The sequence below is a fragment of the Zeus faber genome, assembly GCF_960531495.2.
Source record: "Zeus faber genome assembly, chromosome: 3".
NCBI classification, from domain to species: domain Eukaryota; kingdom Metazoa; phylum Chordata; class Actinopteri; order Zeiformes; family Zeidae; genus Zeus; species Zeus faber.
This window is the reverse complement of record NC_137190.1, coordinates 34,527,416-34,549,232: the sequence shown is the minus strand read 5'-3', so window position 1 is coordinate 34,549,232 and position 21,817 is coordinate 34,527,416. Positions and strand designations below refer to the sequence as shown.

The following is a 21,817-nucleotide window of genomic DNA, read 5'->3' as shown; positions in this document are numbered from 1 at the left end:
TATTATGATATTTGTATTTAATGTTAAAATAATTAATAATTTTTTGTTGAAAATCAAACAATACTCATCCAAACATCAAAATGAATGCTGCGAAGATATCAACAAATTTCTCACTCCCCGCCACCAAATAGTTGAATAGTCGCATTGAACAGCCACAGCCACTGACAACATTCTGAGTCAGGTACAGCCCTAACTGTAATAGCAAATGTAAACGCAAATTATGGCCCCTTTCTCCAGGATAATTACACAATTTGGTCCTTTTTGATGCATTATCCTTTGTTGTGAGATTTTAGAAAGTGATGGAGCCTCTTCTAGAACACTGTGTGTTTTGTTTTTATCCATTTTTTTAATTTTATGAGCATAAAGATGTCCTTGCCCCTGCAAGGACTAGAGAGCACTGAGCGGTGCATGGACAAAGCTCATTAATGGACAAAGTATGTATGTGCCAGTCAGTCAATATTCTATTGTGATTGAAGGTTTGTTATCTTTTTACAATTCAATAGTTAAATAAAGACACGTTATTCATGTCAATTTATGCATCAGTTCATCTAATTTCATCATAACCGGTAGGCCTGGCCTACCTACAGGAAGGAGCAGTTTATATGTTGACTGTATCCAATGTAGTGTTGGTCATACTACAAAACGATTTATTGTTTGTGTTAAGTGAATAATACAGAAGATAAGGAACTAAAAAAAAAAAACAGCCCTAGTAATAATGCTCTTAGGCTACATATTTCTTCAAAATGAATACAATACAGCAATACAGCATTGGGATATAAAGTATTGAGGCCTTATATATAATCTGAATAAACAAATATAAAATCATCATATGGTGTCCTCATAAAATCGTCACAATAATATACTCCAAGCCATATTATTTATTGTTACCAACTGACCTGCCCTGTTGCTCGTTGGTTTGTCTACCGAGCAGCAGGTAAAACACCATCCCCACCCACACTCAGGATAGGAGCCCTGCTAATTCCAGCTGGCCCACTCTCTACGATAAACAACAATAAACTGGTGTTTACAATCCATCTTTTGTGTCTCTGTGCTGGAGGTCCCTGAACAAGCCACTTGAGTGGCGTGTGGTAGGCAAAACTGCCACAGTTATATTGACAATAATTACTGTAGGTAAGGGAACAGAAGCATTGTAAGGCCAAAAAAGAAGGAAGCAGACAGGGGCTTGACTTTTCCCCTCTTCTACAGACCACTCATAGAGTTAATGTTTTTCTTTGAATAATTGAATTTTGGGGGTAAACACAGACCAAAACAATGAAGCAAAAGCTCCATTATTTAAACCATTAGCCTGGTTTACAAAAAGGTTGTAAAACTTGAATATAAGAAGACCGTCCATCCCACAGGCTCAGCACTGCCTGTTTTCACTGATAGGGGTGAAGCAGTGTTCACTGGGTAATTTTCTAATTTCTCAACTCCTCATGTTGTCCAGTTAAAAAAAAAAAAAAAAATGAACCGCCCGATAAAAACAGACTCCTCTCCCTCCATCAAAAATCTTCGGGAGAAGAAAGAAATCCATTTTTAGTTTCAGTGCAAGCAATCACCTTCCCTTCTCCCTGCCCTTTTCTATCACTCTTCTCTGATGCCAAGGGCTTGAGAAATTGTGGAGGCATGCAGTATTTCTGGTGTGACTGCTTCAGAGAGATTAAGTGCCATTTCAGACAGGGGGGACAGGTTCTAAACGCTTCAGCTGAATGACAAAAAGAAAAGAGGATGATGTGAGGAATGATGATGTTGCAGATAACTTAAATAGATCATTTTTGGAGGTGAATGAAAGACTGTTTCTCAAGCTTAAAGAAATCACATAAAGCGGTAAAGAGTTATTATGCTCAACTAAAAATATTGCATGAATTCAATGTCAGAAATACAACCTCTAAAGGACCAGGGACAGTTAAGTAGAACACTCCAACAATGTCTCCCACTGGAAATCCATCAAACGCTGGACTCGTAAGTTTAATGTGGTGCTCGCCGACAGGGCGACAAAGGAACTACCCTTCCACAATAATCAACAGTCAGGTACCAAACTCCAACATTGCTTCATCCACTGCTGCAGATCTTCCAACCTCGTTGCGACTCTTCTCATCGCCCGCATAGCAATGGAATAAGCTTGATGTGACTGTCAGGGCGGAAGAATCTCCACCAAACATCAGCAATAGACTGAAAAACTGAAGAGTGCATCCTTCATGATGGCCTTCAAACCCTTCTACCCTAGGCAAGAGTGTTTGCTCTGTGCAAACCCCTGACAACTTTATAACCCGCTCCTTGTCTGATTGTCTTTATAAAAGCAAAAAAAAAAATAAAAAAGACATGAAACTATGTGTCTCTGCTGATGCAAATTGTTTTTGACATTGACGGTTCTGCCAACAATACCTGTGATGTTACAGTTGCTTTGGCTATCACTGACAACTGTACTTTGTTCAAGTGATAAAAGTGTCTGCTGCCAGCTACAACTGACTGACTTTCCACGACATATAAAAAATGAGCAGATGGAGCAGAACGTCAAACCACAAGCTGAGACTATACTGGCGAGTCTCTATGGAGCCCTCATTCAAAGCCAATACAGGTCACGATAAAAAAGACAGCAGAACAGGAGGAGTTCTGAAAGTCTAAAGCAGAATGTGAGGGCTGAAGACAGGAATTCGTTGGGGAGGTACACAATGAGATGGAGAGAGAAAGAGAGAGAGAGAGACAGAGAGAGAGTTTGGGGTGGAGGGCAGAGGAGGAGACACTGAGAGGGAGGGTAGCACTGTCAAGTTGAGAGGAAGATAGAAAGAAAGATAGAGAATCTCCAAGCTGGTCCCTCCTGAAAGGGGCCACATGTCTCTGCTCTCTTCACCAGAGAGCTGGCACTAAAATGGAAAACAAAGAAAAAGGATCAGAAAGATGAAAGGATAACAGGCTGAGATAATAAGCCAGGAATAAAAGAGGAATTCACCTCACCGATTTACATCTTAACAAAGTCGTCAGTGTGACCTAGAAAACGACTGCGCTTTTAATCTGGAATGTTCTAAAACTGCACGACAACGCAGGACAAAAAAAAGAAAAGAAAAAAAAACAAAAAGAAAAAGAACCACCCTAATTAGATGTCCTGAATACGGAGAGGAGGCATTGATAAACTCCCTGTCGATACGTGGCGCGGGCTGCGAGCCGATTAATGAAGAGAAGAGAGCGAGGGAAAGTGAGAAGAGAGAGGATGACTCCACTCCAGCCTTCTTCTGAAAAGGTTTTCCCTGTGGTTCCTATCGATTCGTTTTAAACTACCCAAATACAAAATGGGGACACGTCAACTCTAACAATGGGGGAAGGAATGCGATTGCGCACGCACACGCACACGCACACACACACACGCACACACACACACACACACACACACACACACACACACACCTTTCTGCCTTGCCTTTGGAGTAAAAACATCAATAGACGTGCAAAGCTCTTGTTAATAATCGCCCAAGAATCCCACATGCACTTCATACCAAATGTCGGTGGACAGGCAAACAGAAGCTACCTGAACGATTTTCCCCCGCAACACAACACAGCAGACAACACAGGACTAAAGGGTCTTCACACTACCAGAATGAGGCCCCAGGACTAAAGGGTCTTCGCACTACCAGAATGAGGCCCCAGTCGCACCTAATGGCTCCGAAGCCACGTAGATTGTCAGCCATGAACCGCAAAACACAATTAAATTAAGGAAACACAAATACCCAATCTACTCCTGCCTCACGACTTTCTGCAAACCATGCCATGTCTCTTAATGTTTAGACTTAGTTTCCAGGCTTGCTTGAAAAGTTGGATTGAAAACACACATATCGTATTCAATCATTTCTGGCTTTTTATTTGAGAAAACAGACAAATTATTTAGAAGAATAGAATAAGATATTTGTGTTTAAGTGAGTTTTTAGTTAACTTTTTTTTACCTTTGCTTGTATGTTTATGCACGCGTATGTGTGTCTGAGACGGAGCCAAGGGCTTGTACCAGGTATACGTGGGCCCCTCAGAGGGTTGGAAAGCGCCATGCCGATCTCTGTCATGCCGTAGCGTTCCAGCAGCGTGTGCCCAGTGATTTCCTCCCATCGTTGCAGGGTGGGCTGGGGAAGAGCAGCAGAGCCCGACACCATCAGCCTGAAGATGGACCCATAGACGCTCAATCAAAACGCAGCAGAAACCTCTGGTTAACATTAGAATTGAAACAGGAAAATGGAACTGCTCTGCACACTGGTGGGAATTTGAATGAAAATATATGAAATATATTTGAATGAAATATAAAATGCCTACGTTGTACCCAAGCCTGACTATCATGCTGACTTGGCCGTTTGTCCATCAGGCGGGGATAATAATTACAGACATGAAAATCAGGAGCTGTAGGTCTGCTAGACACCGCAGAGAGTCTGTTGGCACATCAGTTGAGAGTCACTGAAATAGAACTTTTCAAGCACCACCAGCCACCGGTGTGTGTACGAGAGAGAAAGTAGGGGGTGGGTTAGAGAGAGAGAGAGATTGATCAGAGCAGAGGCACTGAAGCAAGCAGTGAAATGGAGAGAGAAGGTAAGTGAATGTAAGACGGTTAGGGAACAGGAGGAGGAGGGGGAGTGAGATGAAGGACAGCTGAAGAGGGGCAGAGATGAAGTCAGAGAATGAGAAAGGCAATGGAGTTGGAAAGCAAGGCAAGAATTTTCGATGAACTGAGTTTTGGTCAGAATTCAAATCTTAAATGACCATATACAGTGGGTAGAGAAAGTACTAGTAACACCTAGCAAAGTATTAATAACATGGACATAATAAGGGTTAGGGCAGCTCTTTGTCTCCAGAGGAGCGATGATCCTTCTTGAAAAGACACCATGAACTGTAGTGTAGTGGGATAGGGCTCCATTCTACAAGAAGGAAAGCCTTTCAGGTTCTTCGAGGGGTGGAGGAGGTGTACATCTACTTTGCACATCCCATAAAGGAAGAAGGCAACTTGATGGCAACTTGTGTGAAAACTCACACAAGCGCTAATTTTCAGACGTTTTACAGCCGGCAATGCTATTTGGCAATCAACCCATTATGACTCACGATAGCAGCTCTACTTGTAATTGTGATCTAGTTCCTTCAAAGTTCAATAAACCATCTTTTCACCGTTATTTTGTCCAACCCCTGTAGTTCGATGTAAGCAACCCCTGCTGGAGTTTTTAACATGGGATGCGAAATTCATGAGCAAATGTCTCAATATTTCACTCGATAGATGGACAGGTGGATAGACAGAGTAGAGATCATCTACCTGATCCTTTCCTTGCAGGCCGCTCGGATAAAGTCCTTCACGTGAGGCTGTGTGAAGTGCTCTTGGTGGTGCTGGATCAGCTTGGAGTAGATTGTTGGAACGGCCATGAAGACATTGACCCGAGGCGACTTGGAGCTCAGCAGCATCTCCCACACCTGGAAGGCCGCAGGCAGAGCGACATAGAGTGAGGACATTATGAGGGAAAGAGAGAGAGAGGAGAAGAACCTCAAGCGCAACCATGAACTATTAATAATCAACAAGCTAAATAAGAACAGCAGATTCCACATATTCAAAAACAGGCAAATTAAGACTATAAGAGAAGATCTGATGATAACGAGGGCTGCGTGATATGGAGGGAAAGGCACGCTTGTTTGTATAGTACATTTCATACACAAGGTCAATTCAATGAGTTTTGCAAAAGACATACAAGGCATTTCATAAAAATAAATATGATCATTTCAGTTCACACATTGAAGGATCACAATTATTTCGCAGTGAAGGATTATTGGTTTGGAATTATTAGTCTGGAACGACTCCAAGCAATTATCGACTAGTCATCATCATGTCAAAAACTTTGGGCGACGACCGCCTGAAATATGCTCAGACAATGCTTCTCAATACTGTTGCCAGGCCAAAAATGCAAATTGGAATCACTAAGTAACTTTCCTTTAATTCCCCCATTATATTTTACAAACTCCCTTTTCGCTTGCAACTTAAAGAATGGGGTGGAGGTTTTTTTATTTGGTTTCTCCTCTGAGCTGATATTGTAACAAATGACAGATGAATTAAACCAGGAAGTCTTGTTACAGAGAGAGCACTTTATCAGTTTTGAAAGGGAAAATCATCTGAAACACCAGAGTATTTTGCCGTTAGCCACAGAAATGACTGCTCGGGAGCGTTAGCAAGATGGTTTGCCCAGAGTTGTTTGGCCTTTGGCTATCTCAATCTCTCTGCTGTCCTTCTGTTATCATAAGTCTACGGCTGCTATGCGCTTCACATCCACGTCCAACGACAAACCTATGGTTTTGGTTTCCATACCGAGGTCAAAGTAAATGGTAAATGGACTGCATTTATATTGCGCTTTTCTAGTCTTACAACCACTCAAAGCGCTTTCACATTCACCCATTCACACACACACACATTCATACATCGATGACAGCGGCCACCGTGCAAGGTGCACACTTGCTCATAGAGAGCAGTTAGGGGTTCAGTGTCTTGCTCAAAGACACTTCGAGGTGCTGCCAGTAGGCACCGGGGATCGAACCAGGCACCCTCCGATTACTGGACGACCCACGCTACCTCCTGCGACCGTCGCCCCAACAGTCAAGGGCAGGAGGTTCTACCAATCAGGAGATTTACCGTCAAGAAAATTGTGAAAAAACATTTCAACACGATTTCAACAATGACGATGGAATTGAGAGATTTTAAAGGCCAATGGCTTTTAACTTTTTTACTAGTGTTTCTGTGCTGTTATAATCTTTTATCTCTTTCCCAGAATCAAGAGGTTTATTTGTCACATACATACTTCCATACATATATGCAGTGAAATGTCAAAGTTGTTGTTGTTGCTGTTGAGAGCGTTGGCGCATAAAATCTGTGGCGACCACTCTGGATCCGCAGACAAAAAGTCCCAAAGTTGTTCTTTCGGGGAAATTTTTATATCCATGAGTGCATCGCGGCTGTAGGAGATCACTGCCGATGAGTTTTTGACGGACATGATGATTCAAAAACGGAAAAAAATACTAAAATGTGCGTAGTCGACATGGAGCGCCCACGCAGGCAGCCGCAAGGGGCGGCGCCACAAGCTCGATCCCATGAGTAATTGTAGTATTTGTACTTTTAATATGAATGATGCAAGAGATAAAGAAGAAAAGCAGTTTTATATGAACAAATTAAAGGGAGCTGATGTGACTTTTGTTCAGGAAAAGCACAGTGACACCAGTAATGAGGAGACTAATTGGAAAGGGAATGAGAGGGGGAGGTCCTCCTAAGTCACATAAGCACAAGCAGTGGGGGTGTCGGCATTATGGTGTGGAGGTAGCAGGTGTAGAGGGAAGGTTTTTATTTGTAAGAGCCAAGTTTGAGGTTTAAAACGTAGTTTTTATGAATATTTATTCTCTGGCCACAGGGTCAGATCAGGTTCCGTTTTTCAAATTAAGCTCTGTTTTATCTAGCCGTAAGATGACCAAGATGACTATTTATTCTTTGGAGGACATTTTAATTGCACGCCTAATGATGATTTAGATAGGAACCATGTAGAACCTCACGCTGTTTCTCAATGTAAAATAGTCCCTGTTGAGTTTACTGATCACTATTTCATTATTTGTAATGTTTTTATTGCAAATATCAAATGTAAGATTGCATGCTGGCATTTTACACTGCTTTACTTAATGTTAATTTAAGAGAGGCTTTTATTTTTTTCTGGAAGGGTTTTAATAAATAAATAAATAAATACAAAAGCCAAGTTTACATCTTTAAGGCAGTGTTGGGATTGTCGTAAGGGGGAGATGCAGCAGCTCTGTCAACAGTACACTCTCAATGTCACACGGGGCGTTACCAGATTTTTGAGGGTTCTAGAGACATAGTGGAACTACACAGTCTGATAGGGTCCACAGGAAATTGAGGGTTTATTAAAACCCTCAAATCCAAAGGAGCTGCTCTCGCAGACCTACTTGGCAGCAGAACACAGGGAGCGTTGGTGCGGTCCAGGTTTCAGAGCCCATCCCTAGTAGATGCACCAACTAAATGTTTCTTTGGCCTGATAAAGAAAAACAGCCAAAGCACGTCCATGCACTCTCTGAAATGTGCTAAAGGACAGCACTTTAAAGAACCCGGCAGAAAGAGCAGGAGAATCTTATTCCGATCTCTACAGTACTAACCATCTTGAAAACGAGAAAATGTTCGACTCCTTCTGCAGTGAACTGCCTCAGGTTTCACTGGAGACCAATACAGAGCTGGAGAAACCACTGGAGCTGCAGGAGCTCACAGCAACCCTACAGTGCATGGAGGGGGGCAAGGCCCCTGGGTTCAATGGACTTCCAGTGGAATTTCATAGAACATTTTGGAGTCTTTCAGGTGAGGATCTTTTAACAGTATTTAATGAACGTTTTAATGATATGGACCAATGAGCTTTTACCAATGAGCTGCAGGAGAGCTGTTTTGACACTCTAAAAATAAAGGAGCAAAATACAAGAACTTATCAAGAACTGGCATCGAGTCTCTCTCCTTGGTACCGACTATAAGCTCCGGTCCAAAACCCTCGCCGCTTGGCTGAGGGAGGTGATGGACCAACTTATTCTGAAGGATCAGACAAACTGCCTGCCTGGTAGGTCCATCATTGACAATGTGTAATTAATTCAAGACATTTTGGACACCGCTAGTTCTTTGGCGATGATACCTGTGTGATTTCTCTAAATGAGGAAAAAGAATTTGATAGAGTTAAGCGTGTGGAAGGTTTTGAAGAGTTTCGGTCTCAGCTCAGGTCTTATTGCGGAGATACAGGTATTGTACCAAGACATTGAGAGGGTGCTGAAAACGAATATGGGTTCAGCATACCTTTGGGATCATTTTAGCTGCCAAATTAAATTGGGGAAAGAGTAAAGTACTGGCAGTTGGGAGATAACGCTCCAGTCTTCCCAACACCTGGTGGGCTGACATGGAAACGAGGTGGCCTGAAACACCTCGGTGTCCATCTAGGTGATGAGGAAAAAGTGAAGAAAAATTGGGAAGGGGTAATAGAGAAGATGGAAGATGAGCTCGGGAGATGGAGATGGCTGCTACTGCAGATGTCATACAGAAGCAGAGCTTTGATTATTAATAATTTGGTTGCCTCAGTATTATGGCACAGGCTAATCTGTGTTGAACCCCCTGCTGGGCTGTTACAGAAATCGCAGGCCATCGTGGTCAATTTATTTTGGGGCAAGTTATACTGGGTCCTGCAGAGTGTCTATTTATGCCTAAGGAGGAAGGGGGGCAAGGCCTTATTCATTTAGCCAGCACAATTGCCTCTTTTAGGATAAAATGTATCCAACGATACCTTACAGGAACAAATGATATAGTGTGGAGAGAAGCAGCAAGCACCATTTTAAGGAGAACAGTTGGTTTGGGGCTGGATGCTTTGTTGTTTTTAATGGATTTCGATTGTTTTAAACTATGGGGATTACCGCCTTTTTATCAGGGACTTTTTAAAGAATAGACTCTTATTTAAATGGAAAAGAGTAGGGCCTGCATCATCACTGCACTGGCAGGCAGAAGAACCACTGGAAAATAGAGCCAAGCTGGATTTTCAGGCCAACAACGCAACAGGACTTAAGTCTACACATATAACTAGAAACATCTTAAATTCATCGATTGGAAAACCGGGTGAAGATGAGCTGATGATGCTGCAGGAATACTGCAGTGGTACAGAGGCTTCTAACAAGAACTTGGTTTTAATGTGCTTTTAGTTGGACTGAGTGGAACAGTGCTTGATTTTAAAAGTCTACGAAATACAGAGTTGTATATGGTGAACGGCAAGTTGCTGTACAGACTTTGTGTCGGCTTTTAACAAGGAAAAACTGAATGCCAAATCAGACAAAGTGTGGACGGGTAAGCTGGACAGAGAACCCAGTGTCAAACCTGTGTGGAGAGTTGTGTACAAAGCTCCTCTAAACAAACGGTTTGGGGATCTGCAGTGGACGATCCTGCATGGAGCTGTAATGGTCAATGCTTTTGTGGCAGTGATCAATCCAACTGTTTCTCGAGGCTGTCCTTTCTGTGGGTTGTTGGAAACTGTCATTGCTACATTGAATGTGGAAGACTTAAGGCCTCTATCTAAATACTTGAGGTTGTTTCTATGTTTCAAGGAAAACTGGTCAAAAACTGCTTTTATCTATGGGGGCGGTTACAACAAACATAAGTCAAAATGCCAGTTGATAAATTTTATAACAGGAGAAGCTAGACTATAAATCTACAAAACAGGAAAAGACAAAGTACAGTATTATTCTGCTCCTGATCTATTGTCTGTGTTTATGGAGTTGAGCTAGAGTTCTATAAAACAATGAGTAACTTAAATGCTTTTAAAACCAAATGGTGCCATGATGTCATTTGTTCTGTTGTGGAGGATGCTCATGTTTAAAGCCAAATACTTAGATGAGAATGTTTGTATTTATTTATTTATTTTTCATCAAGGTTGTTGTTTGAGCGGATAACTGTGTGTTCTATTGTTATTATTATGGATAAACAATGTATTAATATTTTTGACATTATGTTAAATAAATGTCAAATGTTTTTTTTAGATATATCTCTCTCAGGCTACATTTTGCGCTGCTGATACTGGCAAAGGTACTGCATGTTGGTCTGATACCAGGCTAAAATTGGGATTTTCTATCATAGGACATCACTAAAGAAAACCACAAGCCATGCTAAAAGTGACTAGATTTACGCCCCCCCCCCCCCCCCCCATATAGGATGTTCATCTCTACATGGAATGTTAATGTTCATGTTGACCTCAAATATATTCGAAATCCTCTAATCTGAGAGTAATGAATTAGATCGGTTCTTAGATTGCAAATGGTATTGGCAGCGACAGACAAACACACATTTTCGGAAGCACACACAAGAAGGTACAAAATATTGTGCAAGTTGCACGCAAATACATCTGTGGGCACACCTGAACAAACATATACACACAGAGAAAAGTAGAGTCAAGGGCAGTCGAGAGGGAAATATTATTTACCAAGTGTGTTCTGACCGTTCAGGGTGGTGTCCATCAAACCCAGTGGAGCGCTTCCTGGGAGCCCACTCAGGATAGGGGAGGAAGGCAATTTATGTCTATCAAAAAGCTGGCCCCCAACTGGGGGGGGGGGGGGGGGTCTAAGAGACCGCAGAAATGCTCACAGGATCCTTAAAATCACTCACAGCGATGACGATACCTACTAACCTGTACCAGGAGCGTGTTGCCAAAATCTAGTAACCTTCTAACCAGTAACCTTTCAACCAGTAACTTCTAGCTCATTAACCTGTGACTCTTAACACGTAAACTGCAAACAGTAAGTAGGTGAATATTTCCTTAGATTTGATTCTTAATTGATATCAGCACATCAAATTCCAACCAGGTATGCACCTATTTTTGACAAATTGTTCACCCCGGAGATCTCGCTCATAGTCTGTACCTGCACGCCGTCAACAATCTTGCCTTCAAGCAAAGTGTGAAAAGGTGACACTGCAACTGTTCTTGCTTAAGCGCTCGCTTTTGTTTATGTTTTTCTTGCTTGGTGTATTACCCTTATTTCGCAGGTGCTAGGGTAGTCTTTTCCCTCTGCAGCCTTGCGTTAATCCCAGTTAACAAGCAGCCCACGCCTATCTCAGTACTGGACACAGAATGGATGAAATTTGTATTGGCCTTCTTGAGCTCAAAAGTTTTCCCACAAAAAACTGAAGTATGTCTTAAATGCATACATGACTGTACAGAGATGCCAAGTGACCTTAAATCTAGAGATCTAACCTATCGACCTGAGAATACGATAGCAATTTGTTCCACAATAAAGTCTAAAAGAACGGACCATTGGAAAAGGTTAATGTGTCAATCAATTACATATTATTGAGTAACCACAATAAAGTATGATTCATAACATACCCTACTCACAAAAAGTCAGGGATATTTGGCTTTCGGGTGAAATTTATGAAAAATGTAAAAAGTTCACGCTACACTGATATTATATCATGAAAGTAGGGCATTTAAGTAGAAGCACGGAATGGTTATTTCCTCATCTCAAACAATTTATTGAAACAAAAGCCAACAACAGTGGTGGGTTTACCACAACAAAAAATGTCAATGTCTCAATAACTTGTCATGTGCCCTTGAGCATCAATTACAGCTTGACAACGACGTCTCATGCTGTTCACAAGTCGACTTATTGTCTGCTGAGGCATGGCCCCCCACTCTCCTTGAAGGGGGGCCCTCAGGTCATTGAGGTTCTGGGGTACAGAGTAACGAGCCTCTACACGGCGACTCCGCTGATCCCATAGGTTTTCTATGGGATTCAGGTCTGGAGAAAGTGCAGGCCACTCCATTTGAGGTACTTGTTAGAGAACAGCAAGTTGTGCAAAAAGTACTGAAACATTGAACAGTTGGACATGTGCATTCAAAAGTTTAGAGAAGGTCAAATTAAGTTCACCTGTAAAGATTATAGTGCATTTTAGGTTCATCCTGAAATTACACCCGAAAGCCAAATATCCCTAACTTCTTGTGAGTAGTGCATGTTATACAAGTCCTCTCGTTCATGCATTTATCATAAGCTCTATAATTGTTGGATACTTATTTGCGGGTATTGCTATCTAACATGTTGGCCAGGGACCACAGATGGAAATTTGCCATCCTTGGCTATAGTAACTGACACTGAAATTACAACAAACATATCTATGCGCAGCCTTAAATCCTAGGATTGTACACAACATGCTGTTTCCAAGTCTGCAACTTGTCTTTGGAACTTGAATCAGCCCAGGGGAGGTCAATGAAAATTGGCACTCTATGGTGAGAGTTGGGAGGGTCGACAATATTACTACTACTACTACTACTACTACTACTACTACTGTACTACTAATTACCACTTCTGATAGCCAACTACTACTAATAATAACAACAATATAATACCCCAAGATCCATCGAACGGTCATTTAGCCTTTCCCTTCTGACCTCAGTTGAGCTCTCCAAGTCAGCATCATGAAAATGATCACCCCTGCATACCAGCTCAAGTGCGGAAAATCAATGTGAGACTTCAGTTTTCAGTCTGCTCCTCAGAGGTCTTAAGAGCGGAGAAGACAGGCTATCGATCACCTTGTCAATGCACTGTAACTCCAGGAGGAGGAAAATAAAAGGCGTTCCTGAGGAGAGGCGATGCTGTGGTTTCTTAAACAAGGTCAGGTAGGAGTGCGTCGAGAGCCACTCACGGGGGAGCGCTGCAGAGCTACTGCGCATTGTAAGACACGCTGACAGGACGTTACATCTCAGTCGAGTTGCCTCCACGTCGTGACGCCTTTAGAAATCACCATGACGTGCAAACCTGCACACCAACATGAACGCACAAATGTGAGAATGCGGCGCGAGCAAAAGCACGTCCGCCTGTGCAACTACAAAAACCACAAGAGGCTCCACAGCGAGACTCCTTGCAATCTCTCCTTATCACTTACTACCTTCCTCAGCACCCAAACCACCCTCCCACCCAAACAAGCACTATCATTCCTCACTGTCAGCTCATCGATTGATCCGCTCCTTAAGCCGCTGCCTTGAGTTGTGCTGCAAGTCGGCGCTGGTCATATACAAAGGAACACTGGGCAATCCATCAACCGGCCCCCAAACGCTTGTTTTGACAGTCACGGGTGGTGTGAGGGGGTAGAGATGGGGGTGGGTAGGTGGGTGTAGGAGGAGGTGGAGAAGATGCAGAACGGGGGAGGGGAGGAAGAAATGAAGCACGACAGCAAACACACCCCCCAAGACGCAAACGCTTTCTAAAATTCTTCTTCTTCTAAGACAACGGTGATATGGGTTAAGGCCACAACTCTCAGGTGGCAACTCGGGAGGGGGACTTAATAAAATTATTCGATCGTGTAACAGATTAATCGATTGACAGAAAGTTCATCAAATTCAATTTCAGCAATAGAGTGCACACTCTGTCTGCTAGGGGATTTAGTTTAACAGCTTCACAGTAATGTGTGTGCTGGAATTTGTTCAATATCATTAAATGATGAAGGGACAAAAAATATTACAGGGTTCATACAGGCAACATGAATTACAGTTTAAAGGATAAGCCCTGGATTTTAAATCCAGGGCTTATTAAAACATTGGTTCCCATCGTTTATAGCTGTGCATAGCACATCGCAGTCCAATGAATTTAAAAGAGCTGTTGATGATAAAAATGCAAAATCTCCTTTTCGAAAAACTCACAACCCTGTGAGGAAGGTGAGTCAAGACCCTGTGAGTCTTTCTATGTTACACCCCCAAAAATGGTCAGAAACCAGGCATTTTATCAGGTTTTTCAGGGTTGTATGATTCTCGCATTTCCACAAATCAGCTCTTCAGGCTACATCCGCACTAACATAAGAGACTAGAACAAAGAAGTTGCACTCCTTCCTAAAATACTATAAAGCAAGTTTCCCATTTTTGAAAAGGAGAACTATCTTTTAAGCAGTTTTTCAGGATATAATCAATGTCCATTAGCTTTTTCCTCAGTCACCTCATTATTGTTAGTATGATACATACTTCTGCAGGCACTGATTTTTCAGGAGAAGATTTTCAATTGAAATAAACAAAATCACCATTGATTTCTATTTTTTCTAAGCAACATAGAAAAAAAATAATAGCATTTCCCATGTGCTAAAATTTCAAGCACATCTCAAACCTTCAAGGCTTTCTGAATAATGCGCAGATGTAGAGGAGACACGGCGACAGACCACGACAGGAAAAGGGTGGTTCTTAAAGCACTTTGTTGTCCGCTCTTGTGCAAGTGCAAGCCTCCCTGAAAGTTGCCTTCTGAAAGTTTACCTATGGAACTGAAAGATCCTACGGACACAGTAACTACGAATAAGTATATTTTTAGCGTTAATCAGTAAAAATAACAAAAAAAGAGTGACAGTGACAGAAAGATTAAAGACAGTTAATAAGAGCTGGAGAGAGATGGAGCAAGAGGGAAAGAGATTGAGGGAGAGCTGAACGGACCGTCTGTGGCTGGAAATCGGGCAGCATGACACAGGTGGCGCCCACCCACAGCGGACAGAGCAGCTTGTTGACGATGCCGTGCACGTGGTGCAGTGGCAAGGTGTGCAGGATGACGTCATCCTGAGACCACGCCCACTCCGAAACCAGACCCTGGACCTGGAGGGAGGGTTGCATTTCAAAAGTCAGTTTTTTATATATATATATATATATATATATATATATAAAAAAAATACATTTTCTATACATACACATATATACGCACACACACCCACCCACCCAGCCAGCCACCCACCCACCCACCCACCCACCCACCCACACACCCACACCCACACACACACACACACACACTAAAGTGTTTTTTGAATTTTTACATAGAATACAAGAACAGTACATCATATTAAACAATGTACACTAGTACTTTTTTTTATAAGAACATTTTAATTTTGTTATCATTCAGTTCTACAACAAAATAGTGTGCCAAGACAGATCTTATTTTCATGGAATATATACTTTTGTGACATTTACACTGAAAAATGCTAATATCTTCTGGTGGTATCATACCGGGTGATACTAGGGTACAATAACGTCCAAACATTGCTCAGTTACATTTTAAATGACTATACTATACCATGATATCATTCTTCAGGTTATTTTCCATTAACCTGGCAATTTTATAATTTTATTTTGTACATTTAACCCCCCTATATTGCCATATATTTATTTTTCTCATTGTATTTGTTATTTTCATATTCTTATTCTATTGTTTGTTATTACTGCCTATTGTTTTGATGTGAGCTGCTGGGACATTGCAATTTCCCTCTGCAGATGAATAAAGTATCTATCTACTATAAAAGTCTTAAAATACTAACACCATCAATATCAAATAATAAAGAGTTAAATAATTTGTCCGGTCTAGTTTTGATGAAAAATACTGATAGAATATAATTGGTCAGTTTTGCATATAATTAATAGCAAATCACATTTTGAGCCTCTCCATAAACTAAAGATAAATTCAAACAATGTTTAAAATCAATCAAGATAGGCCGAAAAACAATAACGAAATGTTTTGCTTGTGAGAATCGTTGATTTATTATTTAATAATAAATCAACGATTCTCACAAGAAATGTCTGAAATTATGTCTATCTTAACAGTTCTACAAAACAGACAGTTCTACTATCACAGATAGTACACAACACACACACACACCATTCAACAAAAAATTAATTCTAAATAGCACACCTTATAAAAGAGAGAAGCATAACAGTTTATAGGTAACCACACATAAAGGTAGCCTGCAGAACCATGATGATTACATACCTTACATGCTTCCACAATGATTCACTATTGACTAATGACTATAGCCCAATTAAGTACCATCAGCTCAATCTAAAAACCTTCCAGAACACTGACCTGGCTGTCTCTCTGAACAACTACCTACCGAGGTACTACAGTGAAACCCAGCTGATAAGAGTATGTTCTTTACACAGGATACATTTTAAAAGTAGGTAAGTTCTATCTAAAAATTATTTAAGTTTAATGAAAATCAAACTCACTACAAAAAATTTGATTTTCTGCTGGTAAAGGAACAGTTTCCATTTGTTTTCCCCATGTGTACTTTTACAATTACTCAAAGAGCGGATCCGTACCATGGCTTGAATGCTGCTGTGAGTATGGAGAACTCCTTTGGGTCTGCCTGTGGTACCACTGGTGTAGATGATCATGGCAGGCCGGTTCGCCCAGTCGCTGATATCGACGTTCTTCTCTCGGCTCTCTTCCCTCTCCAGTGTTGCCAGGCTGGGGGTAGGCGGGAGTGCCAGACACGGCAGCCCCAGCCTCTGCGCCAAGGGCCCTAGGACGTCAGAGTACGGGTGCCCTGCCACCAGCAGAGAGCTCTGCGAATCTGCGATGATGTACTCCAGCTCTGATTCCGGGTGTTTCCGGTACAGAGGCACTGGTGTTCCTCCGCACATCCACGCGGCCCACTGAGCCACCGTGTACGAAGCGTCGTTGGCACAAAGGAAGGCGACGCGCTTCCCTTTGAGGTCGCCAACACCAGAAGACCAGAGGCCGAGAACTGAAGTGATTTCAGTGGCTAGGCCCAAGCTTCTCTGATAGAGCTGCCTGTAACTGTGGCTACCGCCGCTGTCCACGATGGCCAGTTTATCTCCATACGCCTGAGCTCTGGAGAAAACCAGGCTCTGGCTCAACAGAGGCACAGTGTTCCAGCAGCAGGGGGAGGTGGAGGTCTTGAAAGCCTTCCTCACAATGTCCTTACCCAGCAACCTTTGGGCTGGCTTGGAAAAGGGGCGGGGGTAGCCAGCAGTCCATCGCCAGAGACCGGCGGCCCTGATCAGAGACATCATGATCGCTAGACCTCTAATTTAGGTTGCATAGTTCGAGTCAATCTCACAACGGTTTCATACCGGACCTCTTTCACCATGTCACATCAGCGAACAAGACACCTGTTTTTCCGAGGAGATAAAAAAAAGGGATCAAGAGTTCAAGAGGAAACATGTAGGTCATAACCTGCTTAAATGAAACACTGCACTTAATTTTATGGAAGGAATTATGCATCACAATGCACACACACATATATACAGTATATATGCGTGTGTGTGTGTATGTGTGTGTACACACACACACACACACACACACACACACACACACACACACACACACACACACACACACACACACACACACACACACACACACACACACACACACACACACACACAGACACCTGCCTAATATTGTGTAGCTCCCCCTCATGCCGCCATGCAACACTGGCCTAATAAAGCGGTTATCAGGCACTCGACATACTACAGTATTTATGTAAGTATTTGTGTTCTGTGATGTGTGTAAAGGTGTACATGAATGCTTTCTTGTGGTAAATTATGAACATTTACATAACACATGCTGATAGATAGATAGATAGATAGATAAAAATTGGTGTCACAGCAGCTCAAATCAAAAAAGGCAATAATAATAAAGCAATGGAATAAGATTATACACCGATCAGCAACAACATTAAAACCACCACTAATAACCACCAATATTGTGTAGCTCCCCCTCGTGCCACCAAAACAGCTCTGACCCATTTAGGCATTGACTCCACAAGACCTCTGAAGGTGTGCTGTGGTATCTGACACCAAGATGTTAGCAGCAGATCCTTTAAGTCCTGTAAGATGCGAGGTGGGGCCCCCATGGATTGCGCTTGTTGTTCCAGAACATCCGACATATGCTAGTTTATACCTTAACCCCAGCCATCCACAGGATGTCGAAGAAAACATGATTCATCAGATCAAGCCACCTTCTTCCATTGCTCCATAGTCCAGTTCTGACACTCACATGCCCATTGTATGAGCTTTCGGCAGTGGACAGGGGTCAGCCTCGGCACCCATACTGGTCTGCGGCTAAGCAGCCCCATAGACAGCAAGCTGTGATACACTGTGTTCTGACATAGTTTATCATAGCCAGCATAAACTTTCGCGACCCTTTCGTACCCAGCCCCGTCATTTTGGAGATGCTCTAACCCACCTCACCGAGCCGTCATAGATTGGCCCTTGTCAAAGTTGCTCAGATCCTTAGGCTTCCTGCTTCCACTTCAGGAACTGACTGTTCACTTGCTGCCTAATATATCCCACCTCTCGACAGGTGCCACTGGAACCAGATGAGCTAGTAGCGAGTTCTTCACTTCCCCCGTCAGTGGTTATAATGTAGTGGCTAATCTGTGTGCGTGCACGCACGCATGCACGCACGCACGCACGCTCACTCTAGTGCCAGACTCAACTCTTGCATCCATCCATTTAAATGGGTTGATTGGGCATGATTTGTGAACGATAAAAACATATTTAATCACATAATTATTTATCTGTAGATTGATATATTCATGATTTCTATGCATTTAAAAATCTTGATTTGTGCAGTATATATTCATATTTTTCCATTTATTTTATTGTATATATTTGGGAATTGTGACAGAATTCCATTAATCTCTCTCAGCATAAGATCACAATACTTTAATTTGTATTAAAGAAAATCAATTAAATGACAGAGTTTTTCCACAGAGATCAAAACAGGATCAAAAAGGTGTTATCTTAGCGGTACCTTAAAAGCATTCTGAGATCGGGAGATGGTTTTCTTACATGTACTAAGCAGGACGGAACTATAGTTGCCTGACAGTTAGTGGCTACATAAACCAAGGGCGATATTAATAATGAATAATAAATAATGAATAATAAATAATGAATGACTTGGTAAGAATATACATTGCACTTCGAACATAGACGACTATTGTGTTTTTATGTTGTTGAAATAAAAAAATTATACTGCGATATTGACCGTTTTTAGTATAGCTCACCTTAACCACACAACTGGGGGCTTCTTTTGGTGACGGACAGTGCGACGGAAATTATCTTCCGACAGGAAACTAACTCCGGACCGCTAATAAAGGTTCTATCTGGAGAAAATAAAATAAAGGAAAACGGAATTCTTCTTTGCCACCCCTATTGATCGAATGATATAAAATTGGTTTATTTTTTTTTTTTATTTTGCCATCACTTGCCATCACACCTTTATTTTTTTTAAACTAGATAAATATATACCAAATAATAAAAGTTAAAAGTTTCAAAAAAGCTACATCTGATGATCGGGAGAATCTCTGCCATTCAACAGGATGTTTAGCCAGAAGCATCCGTTTTTTACAGGATACAACCTAAAATGTTATCAAATGCCGCTTCTGATGAATCGCAATATTGGCAATGGAAATAATCCATATGTGCTTTAGTGACTCATTAATAATGTCTCAGAAGGTTGGATCTGATAATCGGGAGAATCTCTGCCCCACCCCCTTCTAGAGAAGCTCGAGGAAAAAGTCTTGTTGTGAGGAGCTACTGGAGAGAGAGAGAGAGAGAGAGAGAGAGAGAGAGAGAGAGAGACAGACAGACAGACAGACAGACAGAAGGAGAGGGAACGCTGTGGACACACAGCTACCCCACACAGAGTGGTATGTGGCCTCAGATCACTTGCCAGTTTCACTGTTCAGCGTGCCAAAGAGCTTGGCTGACTTTACCATCGCAGTGCAAGTGGGCACATTCAGCCGCCAGCTGGCAGTCGCGGGCCTCAGATAAGAGAATGGTACAGACATGGCACTCGTTCAAAAAGTTTTCACTTCCCTCCCCAAACCCCCTACATTGCAAACACGGATGGCATGTTCCTAATGAAACAGGCGCCTTTGTCTCGCCGAACTCCCCTCCGTTCTCTGGAGTAGTATCGTCAAAGAGCACTCGTTCCCCATTCGCTGGGAAAACGCCTTTCACCAGGATGTTTAACCAGAAGCTACGTAATCTCCGTAAAGCATTCGTCTTTTGCAGGATATGTGCCCAGTCTCCAGCCTTTTGTTTTTTTAATAGAACTACTGTACGTCTAAGGATAGCCTACTAACCTAAAAAATATCTATCGACCGCTGCTTTTGATGAATTGGAATGTTGCCGCAAACCCGTTTTTGGGGGGGAATACGGGTCTTGGACATTGGCCATATTTTTGACACACATTATACGGAGAAAAGCCTGGAATTTGAGCTTTCCGGAGACAAATGGGGATTTACTGGATACGTACCGGGATTGGGGGAGAGGGCACCGATGTTTGGTCGGTTTGTACACGGTGGAGAAAAGGGGGTAGTACGCGTGGGTTTGGCAACCTAATGAGCAAAAAAATTGGGCATTGTGCTCCCGAGGACTTGATGCCAACAAGCCATTCGGTGAACGGAACCTAAAATATCTCACTGCCGATGGGCAAGGCGGCCGCCAGCAGGCGCCAGCTCCCATCTTTGCTGGAACAGGATTTCACCGGAGAAGAAGAGGAAGGGATGACCCTCACACACACACACACACACACACACACACACACACACACACACACACACACACACACACACACACACACACACACACACACACACACACACACACACACACACAGTTATCAGAGAGAGAGCGCATGAGCTGGGGAAGATAAACCACAGGGAGTACCAGAACATGTGTTAGGTTGGCATCAATGTGAGGACGTCTTGGCAAGCGTCTCATTCTCTCTCCTCCTATTCCAACACACACACACACACACATACACACACACACACACACACACACACACACACACACAGACACACACACACACACACACACACACACACACAAATAGACAAACACAAACACACACACTTTTGCCACGCTTGGAACACATGGCGCTTCAGCAGCGGCATCTGGTTGCTCTGACTCCCGGCAGCTGCGCGTCGTCTTTGCCAGTTGGGAGTCTTGGCACCACCACTTCATCAACTACCTGTGGCTTCTCCCGGGCAAAGAGGAAAGCCATGAATTATTTCCAGGCTGCAGCTGCAAACTTGACTTTCATCCAAGAGCTTCACTGTAAACATACGAGCGCATGCCAATCACACACACAATGTATGGTCCCCGACTTGGATGCCGAGCTGGTGCCCCGCCGCTGGGAGTTTTCCACGGCCCGTGGGAATATATGCATGATTCATGCCAGGTGAAAAATAATGGATACAGATTTGTTTAACCATGAGGATTTCAAAGGCTGTTGAGCATCGTGCGGGAATGGATTGCAAGTCCCTGTTTATAATAAGGAAGAGTGCGGATGATCTTTTAAAGCCACAATTATTATTCACCTATTGCTTCCGATGGATGCCCCAACACATGAGGACATTTGACTTGACAATGGCTTTCGGGATTCTGCAATTTAATGCCTTGGAGATAAACCAAACTCATGTAAGGCCATGATGCTAAATGGGATCTTCCCAATTCAACTGAATTTTTACCTAAAAACT

The 21,817-nt window shown here is 42.5% G+C and overlaps 1 protein-coding gene across 1 annotated transcript in view; it reads right to left on the bottom strand.

Moving 5' to 3' along the window:
- The window catches only part of acsf3 (acyl-CoA synthetase family member 3), a 67,069-nt gene extending 47,706 nt beyond the window's left edge, over nt 1-19,363 (bottom strand). Inside the window, exons 1-5 of the mRNA XM_079998327.1 lie at nt 19,334-19,363; nt 16,617-17,432; nt 14,970-15,125; nt 5,276-5,430; nt 3,995-4,140 (exon numbers count right to left, since the gene is read on the bottom strand). Coding sequence (XP_079854453.1) covers nt 3,995-4,140; nt 5,276-5,430; nt 14,970-15,125; nt 16,617-17,333 — 1,174 coding nt within the window. The 5' untranslated portion in view covers nt 17,334-17,432; nt 19,334-19,363. The remainder of the gene's footprint in view (nt 1-3,994; nt 4,141-5,275; nt 5,431-14,969; nt 15,126-16,616; nt 17,433-19,333) is intronic.
- Between the last annotated feature and the right edge of the window lie 2,454 nt (nt 19,364-21,817).